Source organism: Oryctolagus cuniculus, chromosome 5 (assembly GCF_964237555.1).
Source record: "Oryctolagus cuniculus chromosome 5, mOryCun1.1, whole genome shotgun sequence".
In the NCBI taxonomy this organism is placed as follows: Eukaryota; Metazoa; Chordata; class Mammalia; order Lagomorpha; family Leporidae; genus Oryctolagus; species Oryctolagus cuniculus.
Window position 1 is genome coordinate 60,398,896 of NC_091436.1, and position 24,738 is coordinate 60,423,633.

Sequence of the window (24,738 nt, forward strand, 5' to 3'; positions counted from 1 at the left end):
AGAATTTATTATGGTGGAGCCTTTTCAGGGCCATACATCCAGTTTGATTCATGCCATTAAACTTGAAAATGCCTGTGTGTGACACATAAACCCAGTTTTCTCAGATCTAAGATTTTATTATAAATACTTGAGTCATTCTGCTGTTTTAATGTGGAAACTAAGCAGGACAATGTCTTTGGGTTTCAGATTATTACTTTTTTAAACTTCCCTATCTAAAATCAACTGAATTTTGAAAGGAAAAAACATTTTGGAGGTCTTCAGAGTAAGTTTTCCATTTTAGAATTCTTTCTGCAAAACGGAGGTGGAGGTGTCTTTAGGAACCTGTGCTAAAACAGAAAAATAAATTGGACATTTTATAATGGCAAGTGTGATGACTGGTCTTACTTGTATGCTCTTGTTGGTCTACTCAAGAGCATGTGGTAATATCAAGGAAGTGAGGTTTGTAGGACTTGATCATGCATGTCTAGATCATTTTCTAAAAGTTCACAGCAGAACGTGAAAAGCCAGCATGGCTACAACGTGATTTTTTTTTTCTAAAACAAAACCTTCCATAGACGAATTACCAATGATACCTGAATATGAAATATGGAACTTTAGGTAGTAGCAAGTTACAACTGTGTGCATGGCAGAGTAAGCTGCTGAATGTCTTCACAAGGAAAAGTCTATGAGAAATAAATTCCATCTTTAATATCCACACTTCGAGTTCCCAGGTGTCAGATGAGAAAGCTGACACTGAAAGGAAAAGACACTGGGTTCTCCAGCTGTACAGGTACCAGCCCCCGCCCGCCCCTCGCAACCACGGAATGCAAGTCCCAACCTCCTTCAGTTGCCTCTGCCTCAGCTAGAGACAAGGAGTGGACAGACTCTGCCTTTTTAAAACAATAAAAGATCGGAGGAAAATTGACAGAATTATAGAAGTACAGGTAATCTAGAAATGGATATTCAGATGAACAAGCTACATTCAAGGAAGACCTAACCTACACTCACACATAGGATTTAAATACACTTTGCATGCTACTAACTTTTAAAGTTCTAAGTAAAGCATGATTTCAAAGATACAGGAAAGTGTTCACATTTTTATAAATAAGTAAGGGTCATGGGCTGACTTTGGTTTTCATTTTAGGCCCTCAAAACAGACAACTTCCCCCCACCAATGGTCTGAATATAAACAAGGAAAATACCGGGAATGTTCCTGGGGAGCAGAGCAGCATAAGGCAGCCGGGTGCTGCACAGGGCCCTCTCGGCCAGCCGTGGCCTGCCTGAGTGAGTACACTCCGTGACGTTCAGGAGATGAGGAAATCAGCGAGCGATGTGGCCCCATCGTTGAATGCTGCGCGACTAAACCTATGATTGCAAAGTTTTAGAAATGTAGGAGCCTCTTCTCTTTGTAAGTGCTTCAAACCTTTTATGACCCATTAATTTCATCAATTTTACTAAGACATTTTCTTCTCGAATACCAAGGGGTTTGCTTCCCACAGTTTGTACCTGTAACGCAACCTGGTAACATGCTCAGTAAGACTTTACCTATCAGTGTTAGTACTCACAAATCTGTAAGTCAGAAAAATTCTAAGTTACAATTGCCGGGATCTCTTTCATACATTCCATTTTACTTTATTGTTGAAACAAGTTCAGAAATTTGGATGCTTCTGGCTACTTGAGTAAAACAGCTGCACCGTAAAGGGAGGAGACGCCGCCTTTTTGAACGCTCTGCCCTCGGAGCAGGGTCCTTGTCATCTCCCACTGAATCTGAATAGACCGTGAGAACCCGCTCCTGGAAGGCCCCCTGACACTGGAACAAGTCGCAATGTCTTAACTTCATATCATATCTGACACAGCAAGCAACACACACTTGAGATTTAGGTAGCTCTGGTATTATCTAGAATTTAGGCTGATACCTTGCCTAAGACTAGAAGAAATTAAAACAGAGGTGAGGTACTAGAACTAAAGACACACCAGGTAAGACAAAACATTCCCAGTCCTAACAAAACTGCAACCCTCTCAGTATAGCTTGAGGTATTTTTAAATATTTGTACAAGCTAAATAGCATTCACAGTTTCCAAAGTTGCTTTTTATGAAATAGCTCCAAACTTTCATAATATGTAACTTTCAGACATGTTTTCATGTACCAGAGTCTCTGCCCTCAGACTCATGAAAATATCAGCTATTTGCAGGCAGAAAATGGTTCTTGTAGTAATTGGTTGTTTCCCAATTATTGTGCTATTCCAAGGATGCGGTTAAAAAAATAAGGAATTTGCAATTCATATAAAAGGAGAACTTGCTTAAAATTCACAAGCAAGTCCAGTCTGGTAGAGGTGTATAAGTCCTTAAATAGTAGAGTCAGATTCTTTCTTGAAGATTCCGGATGAGCTTGACAGCAGCGAGTTCTGGTTCTCCAACATTTTTTCCATCTTTTCTCCTCCGGTGCTTTTATTGATCTCTCTCTGCTGCCTACTATGGACCCAAGGGATGAAACAAAGCACAACAGCTCCAACAAGGGGAGGGATTCCAGCAAGGTAGAAGGCCACGTCGTAGGAGCCCAGCTTGTCCTGAAGTAACCCTGCAAAGGCAAAGAGCTGTCACCGAGAGAGACACTATGACTCGTAGGGGTCTAAGCTCAGTCCACTAATGGCCTAGTCCCAGCCCAGTGGCTTCAGAACGGGTTCAGACACCTCAGGTATGAGACATTTGTTAAGAAAAGGATCTTTAGTACAAACCGATCCTGATATGAAAAAGGAAAAGCTCTCCTATCTGTCTTTAATCTTGGCGTGGAGTACAGGCCTCTGGGTTTTCATACCAAGATATTACTTGGAAAAAAGATTTGCAACTAAGCTCAGGCTTCCTGGAAATTCGGCAGAGGTCATCTAAGGGGTCATCTGAGGGGTCTTCTAAGGCATCGTGGCCCAGGTCCTTGGTTCTGCTGGTGATGCACACAGACCTCAGCATGCCTACATCCCAAAGCATCTGGGGCCTCCTTGTTTTCTGTTTGAAATTATAATCCAAAATCTGAAAAATCGCAAATCTAAGAGTCAGGATGGCAGAAGCTAGGCTGTCAAGTACTTTTCGGAGAGCTACTGAGGTCTGCTGGCACTGGGGGACACTGTCAGTCTGCGCGGCACTGTGAGCTTCAGCTCTGCTTCCATGCGCCATCACCTGGAGTGCTCCTTGCTGCTAACTTCCCTGACAGACTCCAGGACGAGGGCTGTGACCTGCAGCTTCCCCACCAAGTCAGTTGTCGGCAATGTCCGGGAACAGAACTCTACTGCAAATTTCCATCTGGCTTTGTTAAATAGCTGAGGATCCATACTGACACATCAAAGTGAATGTGCACATTTGTTCTGGATACACACACAAAATGTCTCTAAAGATATGACTTTCCTACCTTCTGAGTCAGACTCTTCCACATAAGTAACTGAACCTGCCATCCTCACGACCACCACAGGTGAGGGCGGGGTCTCTGTGGTGTTACTCTGCCCATTTTGGAAGCACCTTAATGAGGAAAAGCCCTTATTCTTGGGCTATCTGCAGTCATTTCTGGAGGCAAGCACTATTCCTACTAAAGCGCTGCTTCTAATTTGCTGCAGACTTGGAAACCCTAAAACGAAGTTTGTAGGGTACAATAAAATGAGATCAACAGTGTGCTGCAGGGAGAGGGGAGGATCTTCTACAGGACCCACCAGTGACCTTTAGAACTTAAATTCCACTCGGCCTGCTCCATGGTCACTCTGCATGCTTGATTCAGGATTGGCAGCGAAAACTGGGAATGAGACTGGCTTGAGCTGAACCTCGCCGAGCCCCTCCTTGCCAGACACAGGTGGCAGAACATAGGTTCCAGTTTCAGCACAACTGTGTGACATCTCCTTAAACTAAGTCACACCTGAGTAATACTGAACACAAGACCTCTTTATACCATCACTCAAAAAGTTTCTAAAGAGGAAATCCACATAACAGCAAACTAACCATTTTAAAGTGAACAGTCCAGCGGCATTTAGTACATTTATAATATTGTGCAATGTCACCTCCATCTGTCCAAAATCTTTTCATACTGTGCCAAAAAAGAAACTCGGTCCCCATTAAATAGTTGCTCCCCAGTCCTCCTTCCCTCCAGCCCCTGGAAACCACCGGTCTGTTTTGTGTCTCTCTGCATTTATGGAGTCTGGGTATTTCACAAGAATAGAATCACAGAGTATGTGACCTTTTATATTTGGCATTTTTCACTTAGAATAATGTTCTTGAAGCTCATTCAGCTGGTAGCAGGTGTCAGTGAAGGACCTTATTCCTTTCTGTGCTGAATAATATTGCATTGTTTTATAATACATCACACTGTTTTCCATTCATTCCTTGCTGGACATATCAACTGTTTCCAACAGATGTTACTTCTCATCACCCGTTCCTCAGGGAGTGTGATCTCTTGCACAAAGCACACATATTTAAAAATCCTCCAGAGTCTTCATTTTAAAAAAACACACATATTCCTATTCCTCTAATGCATGTATGCCAAGTGAACTGCAGTAACTGTGAAATCTTCAGCAAGCCCAGAAGCTCTGTTAACATTCTTTTGAGTGTTCTAGAAGCCAGAAAAAATACGAGGGACTCCTCAGCAACTCCTTTCAATATACTGTTTACAGTCGGTCTTACTAAAAATGTTATACACAAGGCCCATACAGAAGCAAAGGGCCAGTAATCAATTATATTTTACATACAAGTAAAACTTAGGACTTGAAGCAGAAAAAAATGTTATGAATTAACCCAGCTACCAGGGGATCAGCATATTTACCTGCAATAGGTGGGCCCACAGTCATGGGGACAGACATGAATCCGAGCAGAAATCCAATCGCTTGGGACACATCCCGGGCACCGACCAGCTCAAAGGCAATGGGAGCCATGATGGAAATGAAGCATCCGTCAAAGAGACCCATGATGAGGCAGACGGCGATGAGGACCCCAAAGACGCTGCACAGGGGAATCATCATGGACATCAGACCAATGAAGAAAAAGGAGAGTACCTAGGACAGACACCACAGCGTCAGCTCTGGCCCCAACAAGAGCAAGGGCCACAGTGACTGAGCAAGCCAAACACATGCAGCTGCAGGCAACAACTACCCTGTTGTCCTTGATGTCATGACTCAGTCTGACTGCCCTACCCTTTCTCAACATTCCTCTAAGGAACCAGAAGAAGGTCATTACTTTCTGTCTTTTCTCTCTCTCCCTGCCTTTAAGCTCTTTGCAGTCAGACTCTGTACTAAAAGGAGACCTAATGATAAATCAAAATGTAGAAGGAAGTGATAGGAAACTAGGTAAAGATTTGAGGTATTATTTTAATTGAAAAACTAACGAAACACTAGGAGTTTAATTTTTATTCTATTTGTACAGGTGAAAAGGAAATAAATGTGAAAAGTTATTTAAATCCTAGAAACATCTATAATCACAGAGAATGTAGGATAAAACTATAGAATATTATATGTAGACACATTAATTGGATTTAATTGATAAAACCATGACACAAACAGCCACATCACTACATTTTACTAGGTTAACGTTCAGGAATGTATTTATTTATTTATTTTCTTTTAATGTGCCTTATATTCTCTTGTTTTCTTCAGCACAGATTTCTTTCAAGGTAAGAAAAGTAACTCTATGGCATTTTGGAGTCCTGCTGAGAACCTAGTACACTACTTGGCACAATGTCAGTTTTGCTTAATAGAACACCTTTCTTTGTAATAATTTATGTAACATGAGATCCAGACACTTTTGATAATTTTCCTGATTTACCTATTTTTGGCTCCTTTAATTTTTTTTAACTTATTTGACAGGCAGAGTTAGACAATGAGAGAGAGAGAGACAGAGAGAAAGGTCTTCCTTCCGTTGGCTCACCCCCCAAATGGCCACTACAGCTGGCGCGCTGTGCAGATCCTAAACCAGGGGTCAGGTGCTTCTCCTAGTCTCTCATGCAGGTGCAGGACCCAAGCACTTGGGCATCCTCCAATGCCTTCCCGGGCCACAGCAGAGAGCTATACTGGAAGAGGAGCAACTGAGACAGAACCGGCACCCCAACGGGGACTAGAACCCGGAGTACTGGCACCATAGGCGGAGGATTAGCCTAGTGAGCTGCGGCATTGGCTCCTTTAATTTTTTTTTTTTTTTAATATTTATTTTGAAAGCCAGAGTTAGAGAGAGAGAAGAGGAGAGACAGAGAGATCTTCCATCTGCTGGTTTATTCCCCAGATGGCCACAACAGCCAGCACTGGGCCAGGCCAAACCAGGAGCCAAGAGCTTCATCTGGGTTTCCCATATGGGTGGCCAGGGTTCAAGCACTTGGGCCATCTTCTGCTGCTTTTTCCAGGCTGTTAGCAGAGAGCTAGATCAGAAATGGAGCAGCTGGGGCTCAAACTGGCACATGGCACCTTTGCAGGTGCAGCTTAACCTGTTACACCACAGTACCGGCCGCAAATCCTCTAAATTGTTTATTTTTGATTAGTTTTAGAAAAAAAGAAAAAGAAAAAAGAAATCACTCATGTAAGAGTTTCAACTATATTACTATATAGCATGGGCATATTATTTCTTAATTCCTTGCCTGATTGCATTCTCCTTTTCTCAATTCAGACCATACTAATTTATACTCTTTTTCAATTACTTGACAATGATTTGTTAATTTGTGATTTAAAAGTAAAATTTTTTGACTTGCAAGAAATGAGTATAATGAAATTTATACATTTGTCCTCTAAGCATTTCTCACTAAAACACTTCTGTGACTTCCTTTGTAGCCAGAATCATGAGAAAGCATGCTCTTCCCCAGGTGTTATGCTCGAAATGCAGTCCGGCTAGCAAGAATGCACCTGCTAATGAGGAAGAGAAGCTTCCTGCTTATACGCAGGGCCCGCAGCCTAGGACCATGGTTTAACTGTCTACACAGGAGGGGCAGGACATCCTCCTCACTTCAAAAATATGCACTAATCCGGAACTCAGATGTTGATCTGTAGATACTACGGCTCGGTTTGAAGGATTAATAAATTTAGTATTACAAGGCCGGCGCCGCGGCTCACTAGGCTAATCCTCTGCCTAGCGGCGCTGGCACACCAGGTTCTAGTCCCGGTCGGGGCGCCGGATTCTGTCCCGGTTGCCCCTCTCCCAGGCCAGCTCTCTGCTGTGGCCAGGGAGTGCAGTGGAGGATGGCCCAGGTGCTTGGGCCCTGCACCCCATGGGAGACCAGGAGAAGCACCTGGCTCCTGGCTCCTGCCATCAGATCGGCGCGGTGCGCCGGCCGCAGCGCACCGGCCGTGGCGGCCATTGGAGGGTGAACCAACGGCAAGGGAAGACCTTTCTCTCTGTATCTCTCTCTCACTGTCCACTCTGCCTGTCAAAAAAAATTTAGTATTACATACAATCTTTTATTCTTTCCTTTCCCAAAGGTAGCAGCTCTGCTTAGATCTAACTAAAGGATTCAAAGACCCAATTGTCTTCTAGACTCTGGCCCTGACATTTAACAAGCCAATGTCAGTTTAGATGTCTGTATTTTTGCTTTTGTTTTCTTAAAATAATCCAAGGGAGTCTCTTTTGTCAACATCACAGGCTTGAGAGAACGAACCCTAAGACAACAGCTTTTTTGTCCTTTTACCATTCCCACTGCTATTGCAAGAACATTCCTGGAGAAATGTCAGCTAAGTTTTGCTCAGAATTCTAAGTGTAGCGCAGGAGGAGGAATGAGCTGCACCTGAACAGGCAGAAGGCTTTTGGGAGACAGGCACATAATCGGCCCCTATGAGATTCAAGTGTTGCTCCTGCCAGGTGGATTCCCCAGTTTCCAGACTGGCAGAGCCTCTGGCTCAGCATGTGAGCCAGAAAGCAGCTGGCAGAGTTCCGTGACACACACACACACACACACACACCCCACCACACACACACAGACAGCCTGGGGCTACCTTCCCCTGAAGTGCACAGACTCCGACACCCAGGGTGGCTTCACGGACAGGAGCATGTTCACTTCTGCCTGGCCAAGCCACTGGCACATGACAGGCTTGCACCCAGTGCCACAGCATCCATGAGACTGTGAGGCTTTGGGCTCCTTATTGCCGCCAGGGATTTGTTAAGCATTGGATCCTATTTTGGAAACAGCTTACATTTGCTAAAGTATATTCCACGGTATCTTTAGGACAATGTAAAACTCTAAACTGAAATGGGGCAAAAAAGAGATTGAGCTATACCAATCACTTTACTCTGGCTGGACCGGAGGATGCTCATATGGGAAGATGGATATGAAAAGTTACTCATTTTTCTAAACTATAAAAGTAACTCGTAGGGCCAGCGCTGTGGCATAGCGGGTAAAGCTACCGCCTGCAGTGCCAGCATCCCATATGGGCGTCGGTTCGAGTCCCGGCTGCTCCATTTCTGATCCAGCTCTCTACTGTGGCCTGGGAAAGCAGTAGAAGATGGCCCAAGTGCTTGGGCACCTACACCCGCGTGGAAGACCTGGAAGAAGCTCCTGGCTCCTGGCCGCCGCAGCTCCGGCTGTTGTGGCCAACCGGGGAGTGAACCAGCAGATGGAAGACCTCTCCTTCTCCCCCTCCCCCACCCCCTTTCTCCCTCTCCCTCTCCCTCTTCCTTTCTCTCTCTACATAACTCTTTCAAGTAAAATGAATAAATCTTTAAAAAAAAAGTAACTCATGAATGCAGTCTCTAAAAAATTCAAATTGGGGCAGGCATTTAGTAACAGTCAAGACGTCCATGTCCCTTGTCAGAGTGCTTGGGTTTGAGTCCTAGCTCTGCCTCAGACTCTGGCTTCCTGCTGCTGTGCACCCTGGAGGCAGCTGATGCACTAGAAGGCTTCTGCCTCCCACAGGGAGACCTGGGGGTCATTCAGGCTCCTGCTTTCAGCCTGGCCCAGCCCCAGCTGTTGAAGCCACATAAGTAGTGAACCTCTCTCCTTCTCCCTCTCTGTTGTCACTCTGCCCCCCCCCCTTTTTTTTTTTTGACAGGCAGAGTGGACAGTGAGAGAGAGAGACAGAGAGAAAGGTCTTCCTTTACCATTGGTTCACCCTCCAATGGCTGCTGTTGCTGCAGCTGGCGCGCTGCGGCAAGTGTACCGCACTGATCCGAAGCCAGGAGCCAGGTGCTTCTGGTCTCCCATGCAGGTGCAGGGCCCAAGCACCTGGGCCATCCTCCACTGCACTCCCGGGCCACAGCAGAGAGCTGGCCTGGAAGAGGGGCAACCGGGACAGAATCCGGCGCCCCGACCGGGACTAGAACCCCATGTGCTGGCGCCGCAGGTGGAGAATTAGCCTATTGAGCCACGGCGCCGGCCAACTGCCTTTTAAATTATCTTTAAAAAAGACTTGGAACCAGGACTCTGAGGGAAGTTTAAATTCAAAACTCATACTTGAAAGTGTCAGATATACTCCTAAACTCCTGTTCTCCATAAGCAGAGACCTCTGACTCAGCAGAAGAGGACCTCGTTTCTTGACCTGTTCCAAAGCAAGACCTACCTTCTGTAGTTAATATGATATGGAAACAGAATAAAAGCAAGGATTTGTTAATGGTGCACACTGCGCTAGCTACTTTGCAGAAGTGCCACCAGGACAAGCAGGCTTCAGAAAGGGTAGGACTCAGGCGGGGTGGGGGTAGGGGGTAGGGGGTAGGGTGTGGGTGTGCTCCCAGACCTCAGCAACTGTGACCTGCACCCACGACCACGGGGGAGTGCTGAGAAGCGTGTCTGTATCACCCATCAGAACTGGTGTCAAGGGGACGAGGAGGGAAGAAAACTGTCACAGCCTCATGTGGCTGGGCCATAAGAGGCAGAAGTAGGGAGCAGTGATGTCTGAGAAAACGCTCCGTCAACGGAAGTGATGGAGGCCAGGGAAGCAAAAGAGCATTCTAGCACTGAGGCCCAGCCAAAAGGCAGCCAGCCAGGGAGGGAGACAGGGAGAGAGAAAGAGGAAGCAACAAGCATGCAGAGCTGGGGCCGCAGCTGAGAAGAGCCAGGAATCAAGCCCTGGGCAGGGACACCAGAGAAAGGCGAGCCGGGGGCATGGTCAGGGGAGCGAGTCCAGTGTCCTGCGCAGGCTCGGCCTCTGCTGTCTCCTGCGCTGCTGTGCTCGCCACATGGAGCCATAGGCGACTCCCGGCAGCCAGAAGACACACAGAGGAACTTCCTGCTTCTTCACTGGCCTCTTTGGGATGCACTCACTGCACCTGTGACTCAGCGCGAGTGGGTGCCACAAACACTGCAACGTTTGGATGAGAATAATTGAACAAGGGCTAAAAGAAGCCAGGTTGTGGTCATCCAAAATGATGCAGCTGACCTACAATGCTGACTCTTAACTCACTGCTGTGTAAATGCTGACCAAACATGGGGACAGGCTAGAAAAGATAATATTTTCTTTGGTAACTTACTTGGAACACTAAAGTATAAAAATGTGCCCCAAAATGTGACAATGGCCTCCCATCTGCAAGGGGGAGAAGTTTCCCAGCTGTTTTGGAGTAGGACAGAGAATGTCTAAAATCGCCCCGGCTCCCTCCCCCACGGAGCCGAGGTCAGGCCACCGCCCTCCTGTACCGCGCTGATCTCTGTCCTCCCCGGCTCTGGCAGGTTGCCTTCCTCCCTGTGATCCATCCTACACACACACAGCACCCACAGCCACTCAACAGTGAAGGCAGACCAATGGGCTCCAACAGAGGCCCACTGTACTTGAGGGAAAATCCCTCCATCCTGGCTCCCACGGCTCCTCCTAGCTGGCTCTTGGATTCCCAAACACAACCAGCTTTCTCCAGCGACTCAGAAGCCACATCAGTCCTGCACCTCCTGCCAGGGTCTGGGCTGGTGTCCGAGGTGCCAGAAGCCTTCAAATTTTTTGAATGAATGAAAAGCTTTAAGTCTGCAATGCAACAAATGTCCAGTAGAGGGATCCCTTAACACTTGAGAACAAGACTAAATGTTAGACTAGGACATCCAGTGAGGTATGGATAAAGGGCAGAATGATCATAATACAATAAACACATTTTTTAAAGTAGCGCGCTGCCAGAGACCTCCACACCCTTCGAGCTGTGTGACTCCTCCCCAGACCTGTAGCACCTGTACTCACTCCCACAGTGAGTAGCCTCTGTCCCTCCACATTCACATCTGCAAGTGGAAAGCATGGCGTCACCTTCCCTACCAGAGCACGGGTTAGTGAGGTAACGCACGCAGGGCACTTAATGCGCTGGCTGCCATGTGAAAGGCTGAGCGCTGGCTGTATTACTTCTAAGTCAATGAATGCAAATTACGTTCCCTGTAATAAATGCCTCTTCCAATCATTTTCCTGTGCCCAAATCTCAGCTCTTTTTTAAAGCCCTGCTCAAATCATGTGTCTCACCCATAAAATTAAGTGGACAGGCTTAATACCCAATCCCAAGCCCCCTTTGGCTCGTTGTTGCCTGCTTCCCACAGCCACACTTTGAGATCAAGTCTGTGTCTCCATCTACCCTGTGGCCGCCATCAGCCCCACATCTGCCCCTGAGGGTCCTCTCTGCACTGTCACTGCAACCTCTCCCAGACCCTCAGCCTCCTCACTAGCTCCTGACACTGCTGGCCACTCCTTCCCTGAGGAACATGCTACTGTTTCTTCCTACACCCCAATCCTCTGCTCTAACCACATAGCCCACAAATGCCAGAGTCCCATGGGCCTCTTATCCAGACTGTTCTAGGGGCTCCCAACACAACCAGATTTTTTTTCAGACACCAAACTTAATATAGCAGAAATGAACTTCATCATCTTACTCAGAAGTGACTGCATGGCTCACCTGGACAAGACAGCAAAACCATCAAGCCACAGCTTCAGACCCAGCTTATGTGGCTCCAGCAAGCTCTCATATTCTGTGTCTGATCCCAGGTTCTCTGCCGTAGTTCTTCCTGGCCAAACTATGTCAACAGTCTCCAGCCAGTCCCTGTGCTCCCACCACTCATTTTTTTTTTCTTGTTCAAGATTTATTTATTTGACAGGCAGAGTTACAGATGTGTGTGAGAGAGAGAGAGAGATCAGAAGTGGAGCAGCTGAGACACACTGGCACTCACGTGGGACACTGGCGCTACTCTCTTTGCCACACTCCCTCCACCCCCTCCCTGTTTACTTAATAAAGCTTTTTTGAGTGAGGCATAATTCATATACTCTAAAGCTCACCCATGTGCAGTGTCCATTGCAGTGACTTTTAGTGTATTCACCCCTTGTACAACCATTATCACTGTCTAATTTCAGAACATTTTCATCACCCTAAAGAGAAACCCTGTTCCCAGAAGTTACTCCCTGGGCCCTCCCTCCCCCAGCCTGACAAGCACACCGTGCCTTCTGCCCCTATGGATCTGCTCTTCTGCATATGTCATGTAAACAGAGCCACTCCATACACAGCCTCCGGTGACTGGCTCAAGTCCTGGCCCCTGTTCCACTCCATTCCACCCCTCACACTGATCTTGATAAAACACAACAGCAGGTGCCTCCCTTGCTTGAAATTCTGTAACGGCTTCTGGGAGCTTCCAGGATACAGCTGATCCTCTGTTGTGCACATAAAGGCCCTTTCCCAACCTGCCTCCTGCCTGTGTCTAAAGCCAATCCATCTGTTCTTCTCCTTTTACTCCACTCAGACATTCCATTTCCCAGACAGCACACACCTCCAGACTGTACCCACATGTTCTCCTCTGCCAGGAACAGCCTTCCCTGCCCTGTCCTGCCCTTCCCTGCACACCTCACTGCCGCTCTCCACTCCTCACTGGGGATTCACATGCTCAGTACCCACACTCCCAGGTGCCCACCTAGCACACCCATTATTCTGCTGTGCAGCCACACTGGTTAGCCATCTCCCCACGACAGTTATTGCTACTAACTGAGGGCACAGGCCACATTTCATTGCACTCTGCAGTGTCTGGCACGAACGAGTCACTAAATACCTGCTGATCATCAATGGTGATCTTGGGATCAGTGTTTATACACAGCCTAGAAACAGGAGGCCATCCACAGTGAAGCAGCTCAAAAGTCACACACATGCCCAAATTTCACAAGGTATTGCAAAAGGCAATACCTGCAGCTGACTGTGAGAACTGTGCCAAAAATAAAACTTAGAAAAAGCAATGCTCAAAACCCATTTTGGTTTGGTGGTGTTCCTGGACAAAACAGAAAAGACTGCTGTCTGCCTGCCAGCGTCTCACATGTGGAATCCAAATGAAAATGCCTCCCATTTTTTAGAATGTAAGCTTGTGAGTACACATACTGAGCAATGAGACAGGGCCGTTCTGCTGGAGGAGAGAGAGACGGACAGAGAGCAAGTAGTACCTGCAGATAGACCTTCTTCACCCCTGGCACGTAGTCTGCGATCCGGCCGAAGAGGAGCCGGCCAATTCCAGACGTGATGCCGATGCACATGAGGACCACTTCATGTTTTTCATCTGGAAATCTTTTCTTCACGTGGTTCACCTGTCAAGCAAAGAGACAGAAACCACCCTAAATACGGTGGGGAAACTGGACATCAAAGGCATCTGTTTCTACACAGTGTTAAGGACTCCCAGCCCTTTCCAAATTCCAATACTTACACAACCCGTTCTCTGGTTGCTCTTCATGAGGAAACATGAAGCAAGTCTAACATAATTTAGCTGCTAAATGTGTTTTTATTTTTTTCCAATAAAGGGTTAACTGTACATACTTTAAAAGCTAACACTGAGCCTTCTGCTAATGGGAGAGAACTTGGAACACAGCATATATACAAGCCGGTTCTCTCAGATTCACCCACGGACCCGGCACTCATCTGCACCCTGAATGACAGTTGCAGGGTCAGCTCTGGAGCTGCATTTCCTCCAGGAGGACCTGAACCAAACTGGTACCCCTGAAGTGAGCCATACTGGCACCTGCAGGAGGAAACCAGATGGTTCTCTGCTTGTGCAGCTGCCTACTGTAGCGCTGCACCAGATAAAGATTAGAAGGGAATAGAACATAATTTTTTTTTGACAGGCAGAGTTAGACAGTGAGAGAGAGAGAGAAAGGTCTTCCTTCCGTTGGTTCACTGCCCCCGCCCCCCAAATGGCTGCTACGGCCAGCTCGCTGCGCTGATCTGAAGCCAGGAGCCAGGTGCTTCCTCCTGGTCTCCCATGCGGGTGCAGGGCCTAAGCACTTGGGCCATCCTCCACTGCACTCCCTGGCCACAGCAGAGAGCTGGCCTGGAAGAGGAGCAACTGGGACAGAACCGGCGCCCCAACTGGGACTAGAACCCGGTGTGCTGGCGCCACAGGCAGAGGGTTAGCCTAGTGAGCTGCAGCACCCACCGGAACATAATGATTTAAAAAATAAGCCTCTGCAGTCAGACTGCTTAGCTTTAAGTCCTGGGTCCAACCTTTAACAACCTCATGACTCTGGGTAGGATCTCTTCCTCTAAAGTCTGTTTCTGTGTCTGTAAAAATAAAAAATGAGGGAGCTTCTAAAATTCATGGGAAAATTTGCATTGAAAATGTATTTAAGAGGTCGAGACAGTGAGTGCTCCCATCCAGTGCTTCACCGTCCAAACACCCATGACACCCAGGCCTTGGCCAGACCAAATTCAGAAGCCAGGAACTCATTCTGGGTTTCCTGTGTGACTGGCAAGAACCCAATCACTTCAGACATCACTGCTGCCTCCCTGGCTCTGCAATAGCAGAAAGCAGGAATCAGGAGCTGAAGCCAGGTATGGAATCCAGGCACTTCCATGTGAGACATGGGCACTAGGCTAAATGCCCCCTCCCGTTACCTTTTAATTATATTTTTCCATGAACTTTCTGAGGCCTCCTCATAGCAATAATACCTACTTCAAAGGTGGCTGTGAGAATTAAATATTTACATAAAGAACTTGCAATGGTGCCTGGCACATAGTTAATAATGATGTTAATTCTGTTTTTTTTTTAATAAAATAATTTTTTCTTCCCATTTACAAGCTGCTTAGAATGGAGTTCTACTTAGAACAGTTCAGTGGCCTGTAGGCCACAGATGGACAATAAGCATGATTTATTCCATCTTGCATAATACCCCTGGCAACCACCACCTCCTTCATCAAACCTCAGCCTGGGTTCTGGAAATCTGTAGGCAAATTTCCTACCAAGTTCACTGGTCCATATGGTTCCTGTGTGGCGGCATTGTTTTTCCTGGTTGACATTTCCTTAAAGCACTTCCATTCTGCATTTTTAAAGTCCATTTGAATATCCCCACCCTATCTCATATCTCTAGTCCCTTTCAAAACTGAAACTATTCTATTCTATAACTATTCTATTCTATAACTATTCTATAACTATTCTATTCTATAACTATTCTAACTTCTCTATTTTCACACTGGTCCAGAATAATCTTCCAAAATATAGCTTTAATCTTAGCAAGCTGTTAATCACAGGTTGCTGATTATCTATGTCTTATACTCCTTAGTTTAGAATCCAAAGCTCTCCATGATCTGTCACAAATCTTTGTACCTTTGTCACCTACTGAGCCTTGCTCGAAAGTAGAAAATTCAGGGGCCAGCACTGTGGCAAGTGGGCTGTAGCCCCTGCATCCCATATGGGCTCCGGTTCTAGTCCCAGCTGCTCCTCTTCCCATCCAGCTCTCTGCTATGGCCTGGGAAAGCAGTGGAAGATGGCCCAAGTCCTTGGGTCCCTGCCACCTGTGTGGGAGACCCAGAAGAAGCTCCTGGGGCTCCTGGCTTTGGATCAGCACAGCTCCAGCTGTTGCAGCATCTGGGGAGTGAACCAGCGGATGGAAGACCTCTCTCTCTGTCTCTCTAACTCTTTCAAATAAATAAAATAAATCTTTAAAAAAATGTAGAAAATTCAAATGTCTGGAGGTTCTAGGCAAGTAACAGAAAGGGGCAGGACAATTCACTGGAGAGAAAAGGCATACAATTGAGTTGGCCATTACCATGTGAGACTACCAGTGGTGCCAAGTCTACCTCCTGTCCCTTTTCATTTTAAAAGAGAAGTTAGAAACTCAGATTTCGTGTGGAAATGTTGGCACCTCACTTAGATTTAGAACATTATGTGACCCAGCCCTACAGAAGCCAAACAAAACATGTCTACAAATTGCATTAAGCTGGCTTTGATCTCAGCCCTAATCTTATTTGGCCCAGCAGCACTAGTTCATTCTAAAATCGCTGAGACATGCCAGGATGTTCTTCCCCTCTTCTACCCTTAGACAAACTAACCTCCCGCTACTGCCTCAAGTTTCCACTTGGCACCTGAAGCACCGAGCGTTCCCACCCAGCTTTGTGAGCTTCTCACTCTACACATTCTCTTGAGTAAACTCTTGCGTGCCAAACTAGATGTAACCACATGCCCATTTCAAAGGCACCTCCAAGTCAACATGCCCCATGCTGAACTCATCCCACCCGGAGAATCTGCCCTTGCCCCCAGCCCTCGTTTCTGAGCACTGCTCTACTGGCCCAACCTCTTTTAGGCTTTTCCTGATTCTGGATCCAACAGTTGCCACCAAAGCCTGATGATTTTACCTCCTGCGTCTCTCGGGTATACTTCCTTTGGTCCATGTTCCCCGGGGTGTTTTACTTTCGGCTCTTGCCATCCTCACCTGGACCACTGCAGCAGCCTCCTGACATGCTTCTTGCTTGAGCCCCCGCTCCTAGGTCTCTCCCCTCCCACCCATATTCTCTAAGACCACTAGAATAAGTTCAATATAAAAAAATGTCATTTTTCTGCTAAAGATTCTTTCATACCTCCTCAGCCTCAGGGTAAGGCCCAGACTCCTAGCTTGACAGATACAGGCCTCTGCTGTGCTACTGCAGCTTTGACTCTGGCTGTATCTTAAGCACAAACCTTAACCCCATGTGGGCCGCTAAGCACTGAGATGTGAACCTGGGTATAGGGCTAGTCTGGACAGAGACACGCTGAAGATAAAACTTACGGGATTCAGTAAGTTCTAGTGAGAGAATAGCATGCAATGCATCTCATTAATAATGTCTTCATATTGATTCCATGTTGAAATATTTTTGTCATAGGACCCAATGCTGTGGTGCAGTGGGTTAAGTTGTTGCCTGTAATGCCAATAACTCATAGGAGTATCAGTTCGAATCCTGGCTGCTCCACCGCCAATGCTCCCTGCTAATGCACCTGGGAAGGCAGCAGAAGATGGCCCAAGTGCTTGGGTCCCTGCCACTCACATGGGAGACCTGGATGGAGTTCCAGGCTCCCAACCATTATGGCCATTTTGGAAATGAACCAGGGGATGAAGATCTCATTCTCTGTGTCTTCTCCCTTTCTCTCTAACTCTGCCTTTCAAATAATCTTTTTAAAAAATTCTTAAAAATATAAAAGTGACCCCAAACTGCATGAGTCCTCAATGCCCTTACCACTGTCCCTCAAGTGAAATTAGACAAAGTCGGAAGGCAAGTAGAATATTATCATTTGTATTCTTCAGCCTTATTTGGAATTAGAATCCAGACTCTAATTCATTAATCCACTTTGGGAGGCACCAAAAGAATCTACTATAACTTTTTAAGAGATATCCTTTAGTAATCACAAGAGATAGGTATTCTTAGAAGTGAATGACTGCTCTATCCTATCTGCCAAACTGCTACCATCCTCTATTTGTGACTTATTTTTGTCCCTGTTTGACTTTGTAATTTCTCTTTTAAGATTTATTTGAAAGGAAGAGTTACAGAAAGAGCACTGCCCAAATGACTATGGCCAGGGCTGTAGAAGCCAGGTTCCTGGAATACCCTCTGGATCTCCCCTTATGGATGGCAGGGCCCAAGTACTTAGGTCATCTTCTGCTTTCTCAAGTGAATTAGCAGGGAGCTGGATGGGAAATGGGGCAGCCAGGACTCAATCCGGTGTTCACATGGGATGCTGATGTTGCAGGTGGTAGCTTAACCCTCTGCGCCATGATGCCAGCTCCTATAATCTTTAAATTATTTCTTGAAAAACAGAGAGAGAGAAAGAGATAGAGAAATCTTCCAACCGCTGGTTTACTTTCCAAATGCCCACATGGCTGGGGCTCAGCCAGGCCAAATCTAAGAAATGGGCTCTATTACCATCTCCCATCAGGTGGCAGAGACCCAAGCACTTGAGCCATCACTTGGTATTTACTATGTGGTGCATTAGCCCGGAGCTAGGATTGGGAGCTGAGCTGGGACTCAAACCAGGTACTCCCATGTGAGATGCAGGCATCCCAAGTGGCAGCTTAACTGTTACATCAAATGCCCACTCTTGTAATCTTTAAAAGGATAACAACGTAAAATGTTTGGGGTCTTTTGAAAGAGTAAATAGGGTAAATTCAAAATCTGTTTAAGTAAAAACTGTTTGTCAACTATAAGGAGCATTACTTCATTGCATTTTGTTACTTGCTGTCCTTTTTTAAATACAATAGGAAACTCTGCTTCTGATATCCCTTCCCTACCCACCCCCCCACCAAAATCCACAAACTAAAACTTGCTATGGTCAGTAAGGGAGGGAACCTGGGGAAAAGGAGAGCAGATTTTGTGGGTGCTGAACCCCTGGGTCCCACAGATCCTTCCTCATTGAGGCAGTAGCACCCCCATGGCCTGGCACATTCCTCCTGCCACCTGCTCTCCCACAAATGCTACTGTTTTCTGAATTCCTGCCTATTTCTTGTCCTCTGGAGACTGGCATGCATTTAGGAGAAAGCATGATATTGGGCAAAACTGACATACCTCATAAAGAGTTGCATGAGCAGAGACATGCAAATGTTGAAAATGCTTTCATTTCTAACATTTCTTAAACCAATACAAAGCTTAGACTAGAGGCCACTATCTACACAGGGAATGGAGAATATTTTGTAGAGCAATAATTTTATGTTAGACTTTGTAAGGGCAAGAATTAGTCTTTTTTTTTTTTTGACAGGCAGAGTGGACAGTGAGAGAGAGAGACAGAGAGAAAGGTCTTCCTTTTGCCGTTGGTTCACTCTCCAACGGCCGCCGCGGCCGGCACACCACGCTGATCTGATGGCAGGAGCCAGGTGCTTCTCCTGGTCTCCCATGCGGGTGCAGGGCCCAAGCACTTGGGCCATCCTCCACTGCACTCCCGGGCCACAGCAGAGAGCTGGCCTGGAAGAGGGGCAACTGGGACAGAATCTGGCGCCCTAACCGGGACTAGAACCCAGTGTGCCGGCGCCGCAAGGCGGAGAATTAGCCTAGTGAGCCACAGCGCCGGCCAAGAATTAGTCTTTTATGACCTCAGACATTTGTTTAACCCAGGGTTGAACACTTGCAGATTAGCAAGGCCTTGCTGACTGACATCTCAACCATCTGCTCCTGAAAGATTTTTCCATCATGCAAGTAACAGCTTTCTCTGACCACAGAAAAATGTTTAAATTGTGCGAAATGCTACTTAATTTTTTAATCCAAAGATAACTAAGAACTCATATCCTAAAATATCTTCTTATTCCATATTTATTGGTAATTATTACTTAAAAAAAAAAAAAAACAAAGTAGTTTGCCATTTCCCCCTTCCTCTAGCCATCTCCAATTCAAGCAAATGGCCATGAGCCTCTCTATGGATGACAGATTTCTGCCAGCCCATGGAAGGCAAGTTCCTGTCCCCTCACTAAAGCCAGGGCCAGAGCTCATTTCTATGAGGTCAGGAACAACAGCCTAAGAGAGCAATCATCTCACTGGAATGGTCTCGGCCCTGACTTCTCTCTTGTCCGCTGCTCCCCTGCAGGGGAACCAGGATGCAAGACCCTCAGGGACATCTGATACTATTCTACCACTGAGAATGCAGGCAGAGTCCTCTGGCTCTCTGAGAAACAGCCATGAAGGACGGGAAAGGAGGTGGCCATGGTACAAAACCAGTCCCAGTGAAGCTGATGATAGCGCTTTAGATGCCCAGGCCTCTCCTTGCCAGACGGTTCACAACGGAAGGGGGCCTGATTAAACGGAGCCCCAGATCAGTTCATTCACAGAAGCCCCTCAAGCCTAAGGGTGGAACACACCTGCAAAGCCAGGGGGCCACCTGTCAGGAAGGCCCAAACGCGACCCATGTACTTCTCTAATTAAAGACTGTGATCCGACCACATGGCGACCGCCAGCAGCCTTGTTACTCCACCCCCATGCCTCCCTGGAGGGCATGAGTATTCTTTCCCTCAATGTCTTTTACGTAGCGCGTGTAGCATTTATTACACCAATAATTAGACTGTTAGTGTATACATGCTTGGCTGTATGACTTGGAGGCACAGTGGGTAAAAAGAAAGGGAACTACTGGACACTCTTATAAATAACTTCACCTCTGACAGCAGCCTGCACGCGACAGCCGATGGACTCAGTACAAAGTGCTAACAACAAAGGCAACGTGCGGCAGGCCAGGAAAGCAGGGCACAAACGCACCCGACCGAGCGCTGCGGAGCACGGCAGTGAAAGACTGACAGCTGTCTTCACAGACCTGAGCAAGGGAACACAAGCACTAGCATGAGCCGTGGCTGCAGTTAACCAAGCCCTCTGACAGATTCGAGCAGTTCAGCTACGCAGTCACCATCTCTCCTTGTCTGGGACGCCGCTGGTTCCCTGGCTGCCTGCCCCTCCTCCTCTCATACACTGGAAAGTGGGCTGGACGACAGGTAGGCCTGTGCACTCATTTTTGCTTCTAGGAGAGTCAGCTCTTGTGGGGGAGGGGGCAATGGGTATCTTTAAAGCTTGCCTGGCACTTCCAAACCTGCAGGAAGAAATGTCGTGGAGTATTTTCAGTGGCTGTGGAAATCCAGTTGACTCGAAGCTTTCTACTTCCCAGTTTTTAGAAATCCTCAGTTCGGAGCACTTCCACCTACCCTCCAGCCAAGCAGCAGTCCGGAGTAGCGTTTCTCGGTTACATTCACTTTGGAATGACTCCTAAGAATACACCCATCCAATATTTCAAAAGCTAGTCTGTACCTCTCAAACACCATTCTGCTCCATTACACTCTTTAAAATGTAAACTCAGAGAAAAGAGCTTGGCCCCTTTAAAGAGACATGTATATTTGTAAGGGAGTGAAAAGCCTGTTAGAGAGGTTAATGGATAATCTGGAAATTTGTTGCAAATGAAAACTTTACACTACCCTTTGATTTCAAAGTAGAATGAACAGAAATCTTCTGAATGGAAAACGAGTTTTAATTGTTTTTCAAAAAACCAACTGTTTCCTCTATTTCTGTTTTTGTGAAGAAAAGGAAGTCACTTAAAACAAGTAGGGCATTCCTTATGAGGTTTTGCGTGAGCACTGTACACAGGCTAGCAAAGTGAATTGATTAAAGGTGGAAGAAAACTAACCCATAGATCTGTGCACATTAAAATTAAGCCCTTAATGGGTGTGTGTGTGTGTGTGTGTGTGTGTATGAAATAAGACTTTCCAGCCACAAATAGATGTTCAGGATTAGATCAGGCCCCAAATGTCACTTTTGCTCGCTCAATGCGATCAACTGTGCACTGGGACGAACACGCCTGTGAGCCACACCTGAAAGGAAGGCTGCCCTTTGCCTGCAGAGGCCCATCCATGTCTGCTTCCACATCTTTCTGTTGTGGCGCAGGTACCTGCCGTGTCTTCAACAGCTGCCCAGCTGGAGAGCAGACCTTTGGCCTGATAGGACGCTGGCAGGCTCAGGTAGTTGGTTCTGTCTGTTTTTTAAAGTCAGACTTTGATTTCATTAAGATGGGTCTCCATGGTGTCGAATCACACAAGGCACTGTTGAGACCGAGTGAGTCAGGGCTGAGGAAAAAAGAAGTGTCCCCGGAACGGGGAGTATTTCACAGCCATCAAGGCGCAGCAGAGGAGCTCAGGAGAGAGACATGGCTGATGGTTTAAGGAAGTTGGTCTAGTTTTGAAAAACCCAATTTTCTCACTCTAAAAATTCTGGCAAAGCCTGTTATGTTTCCCTGTTTTTTTGGAAATAAATAAAAAAAATTTCTAGAGAAATTATCAACCACAACTGATAGGGATTTAGATGCCACTTTAAAAAACCTTGAATATGAGAAGTTTAAGGAAGATTTCATCTTAATAAAAATAAACCACTAGGCTTTTCAGGGAATTTGAAATTAGTTATCCTGATGCTAATTTCTGTGCCAGATATTTCACAACTTATCAAAAGTTGTTGTTCCTTCATGAACAATGAAAGGTATTCCACCCAAGTCCAAATTTGATTCTGAAAAGTTTTTTCTTTGAGTCTCATTCTTAGCACACCAGATTTACTGCTCTTTCAGATCCTTGGTTCCTGGCTAGGCCGCATGGACACCAGTATGGTGCATTAAGACCCTGCCCATTTGGGGCTGGTGCTGTGGCTTAGCAGGTAAAGCCACTACCTGCAGTGCCGGCATCCCATATGGGCACCAGTTTGAGACCTGGCTGCTTCACTTCCGATTCAGCTCTCTGCCATGGCCTGGGAAAGCAGGAGAAAATGGCCCAAATCTTTGGGCCTCTGCACCCACATGGGAGCTCCAGTTTGAGACCTGGCTGCTTCACTTCCGATTCAGCTCTCTGCCATGGCCTGGGAAAGCAGGAGAAAATGGCCCAAATCTTTGGGCCTCTGCACCCACAGAGGAAGCTCCTGGCTCACCTCCAACTGTTGCGGCCATTTGGAGTGTGAATCAGCAGATGAAAGACCTCTCTCTGCCTTTAAAATAAATAAATAGATTTTTTAAAAAACAAAAACACCCTGCACTGCCTGTGGGCTGTCAGCATGACGGCACTGGAGGGCTCCACCAGTCCACAGCCTGCCTGCAAGACCAGTGACCTCAGTACTTCCACAGAGCACACTGAAGGCACGCACTGGCTGCAAAGGGTCCACAGAAGCAAGCTCCTGTCTATGTGACCCAGGCTCTGGCGAGGCATCATAGGTTTTCATGTTCTACCCTTAGTAAAACCCAGGGAGGCACGTGCTCTTTAAAGTTACTCCCGAGTCACCTATAAGCTACATATACATGCAGACAGGTATTTGTGGGTATGGAATCTATAACCAATAGTTGGATTTTGGAAAACTAGTCAAAAGGTAACAAATGCACTCAATAAAAGGCTAATTTAAGTAAGCTTAAATTTTAGACGTTTAAAATAGGCTTCACTTTAAAATAGGAAGGGGTAAATTCAGAAAGTATTACTTAAAACACTAGAATGTGGGGTAACGCTAACTTTGCTTAATTAATGATCCTGGCAATAATGTTAATAAGCCAGATATTTTATAAATTCTTAAAACTAGTTCTATGTCTTTTTTTTTTTTTTTTTTTGACAGGCAGAGTGGACAGTGAGAGAGAGAGACAGAGAGAGAAAGGTCTTCCTTTGCCGTTGGTTCACCCTCCAATGGCCGCCGCTGCAGCCGGCGCACCGCGCTGATCCTGGCAGGAGCCAGGAGCCAGGAGCCAGGTGCTTTTCCTGGTCTCCCATGGGGTGCAGGGCCCAAGCACCTGGGCCATCCTCCACTGCACTCCCTGGCCATAGCAGAGAGCTGGCCTGGAAGAGGGGCAACCGGGACAGAATCCGGCGCCCCAACCGGGACTAGAACCCGGTGTGCCGGCGCCGCAAGGTGGAGGATTAGCCTATTGAGCCACGGCGCCGGCGTTCTATGTCTTCTTGAACAATAAAAGATGTGTAAACTGTTGACTGAAATTCTAATTCGTTTAGCTTAAGGTATACCTGATGTTTTAGAAAAGCGTAAGTTAAGGCATTACCTTCTTATTCAGCTTAATTCCACTCTTCATTTTGCATTGAAAAAAAAAATCCTTCCATGAAAACTCTACCATCTTATAATCTCTCCTTACTAAGAATCAGGATAGGGGCTGGCACTGTGGCACAGCGGGTAAAGCCGCTGCCTGCAGTGCTGGCATCCCATATGGGTGCCAGTTCAAGTCCCGGCTGCTCCACTTTCAATCCAGCTCTCTGCTATGGCCTGGGAAAGCAGTGGAAGATGGCCCAAATGCTTGGGCCCCTGCAACTGCATGAGAGACCTGGAGGAAGCTGCTGGCTTCGGATTGGCCAGCTCCGGCTGTTGCAGCCAGTTTGGGAGTCAACCATTGGAAGACCGACACCCCCCCCCCCCCTCTGTGCAACTCTGATTTTCAAATAAATAAATCTTTTTTTAAAAAAAGAATCAGGATAATGATGTTGGCTGGATAGCTACTGTGCTTAAGACTCCTACTTATACTTCCTCTTCAGTCTTTGTCAGGCACACAGTGTTGAATCCTTTCTATTAGCCCTAAGAGTCAGCTAGTTGCAGACTGCCTCCCTATTATCATCCCACAGGTTCAGTTTCTTTTTTACCAGAATGAAGAGTAATTATTGCGTGGGGCAGACATGTAGCTTAGTAGTTAAAAAGCCCATGCTGCATATCAAAGTGCTTGGGTTCAATACCTGGCTCTGGCTCTGGCTCCCAACTCCAACTTCCTACTAATGCACACTCTGAGAGGCAGCAGTGATGGCTAGAGGAACTGGGTTCTTGCCACCCACATGGGAAATCTGGATTCAGTTCCAGCTCCCAGGTTCAGCCTAGACCAGTCCTGGTGATTACGGGCATGTGGAGAGAGAGCCAGCAGATGGGAGCTCTCTGTCTCTCTCTCTCAAGTAAGTAATTGTTAGGGTTAATCCTAGATACATTTTCCTCTCACTGTTGTCATTTCCACGTACAAGAGTTTTTCAACAAAGTTCATGGAAAAATGGAATTAAAAGATAAAAACATTTTGAAATCCATGCATAGTGTTTTCATAATATGCATTTTCCTTTTACAAGCATTCTCCAAAAAAGTTCATCACATAAAACTCACCATTTTAACCATTTTTCAGTGACTTAAGGTATTAAG

At 46.4% G+C, this 24,738-nt stretch overlaps 1 protein-coding gene across 2 annotated transcripts in view; it reads right to left on the minus strand.

The window, feature by feature from the left end:
• Positions 1–1,586: 1,586 nt before the first annotated feature.
• SLC16A10 (solute carrier family 16 member 10) overlaps positions 1,587–24,738 on the minus strand; it is a 133,838-nt gene continuing 110,686 nt past the window's right edge. The window contains exons 4-6 of one of the 2 annotated variants that reach the window (XR_007923205.2): positions 13,290–13,430; positions 4,775–4,950; positions 1,587–2,557 (exon numbers count right to left, since the gene is read on the minus strand). Coding sequence is in view for 1 of the 2 variants with exons in the window: in XM_002714902.5 (XP_002714948.1) it covers positions 2,325–2,557; positions 4,775–5,003; positions 13,290–13,430 (603 nt within the window). In the remaining variant the exon portion in view is untranslated. Of the gene's footprint in view, positions 2,558–4,774; positions 5,004–13,289; positions 13,431–24,738 lie in introns of both variants that reach the window. The other variant, XM_002714902.5, reaches the window with a different exon arrangement.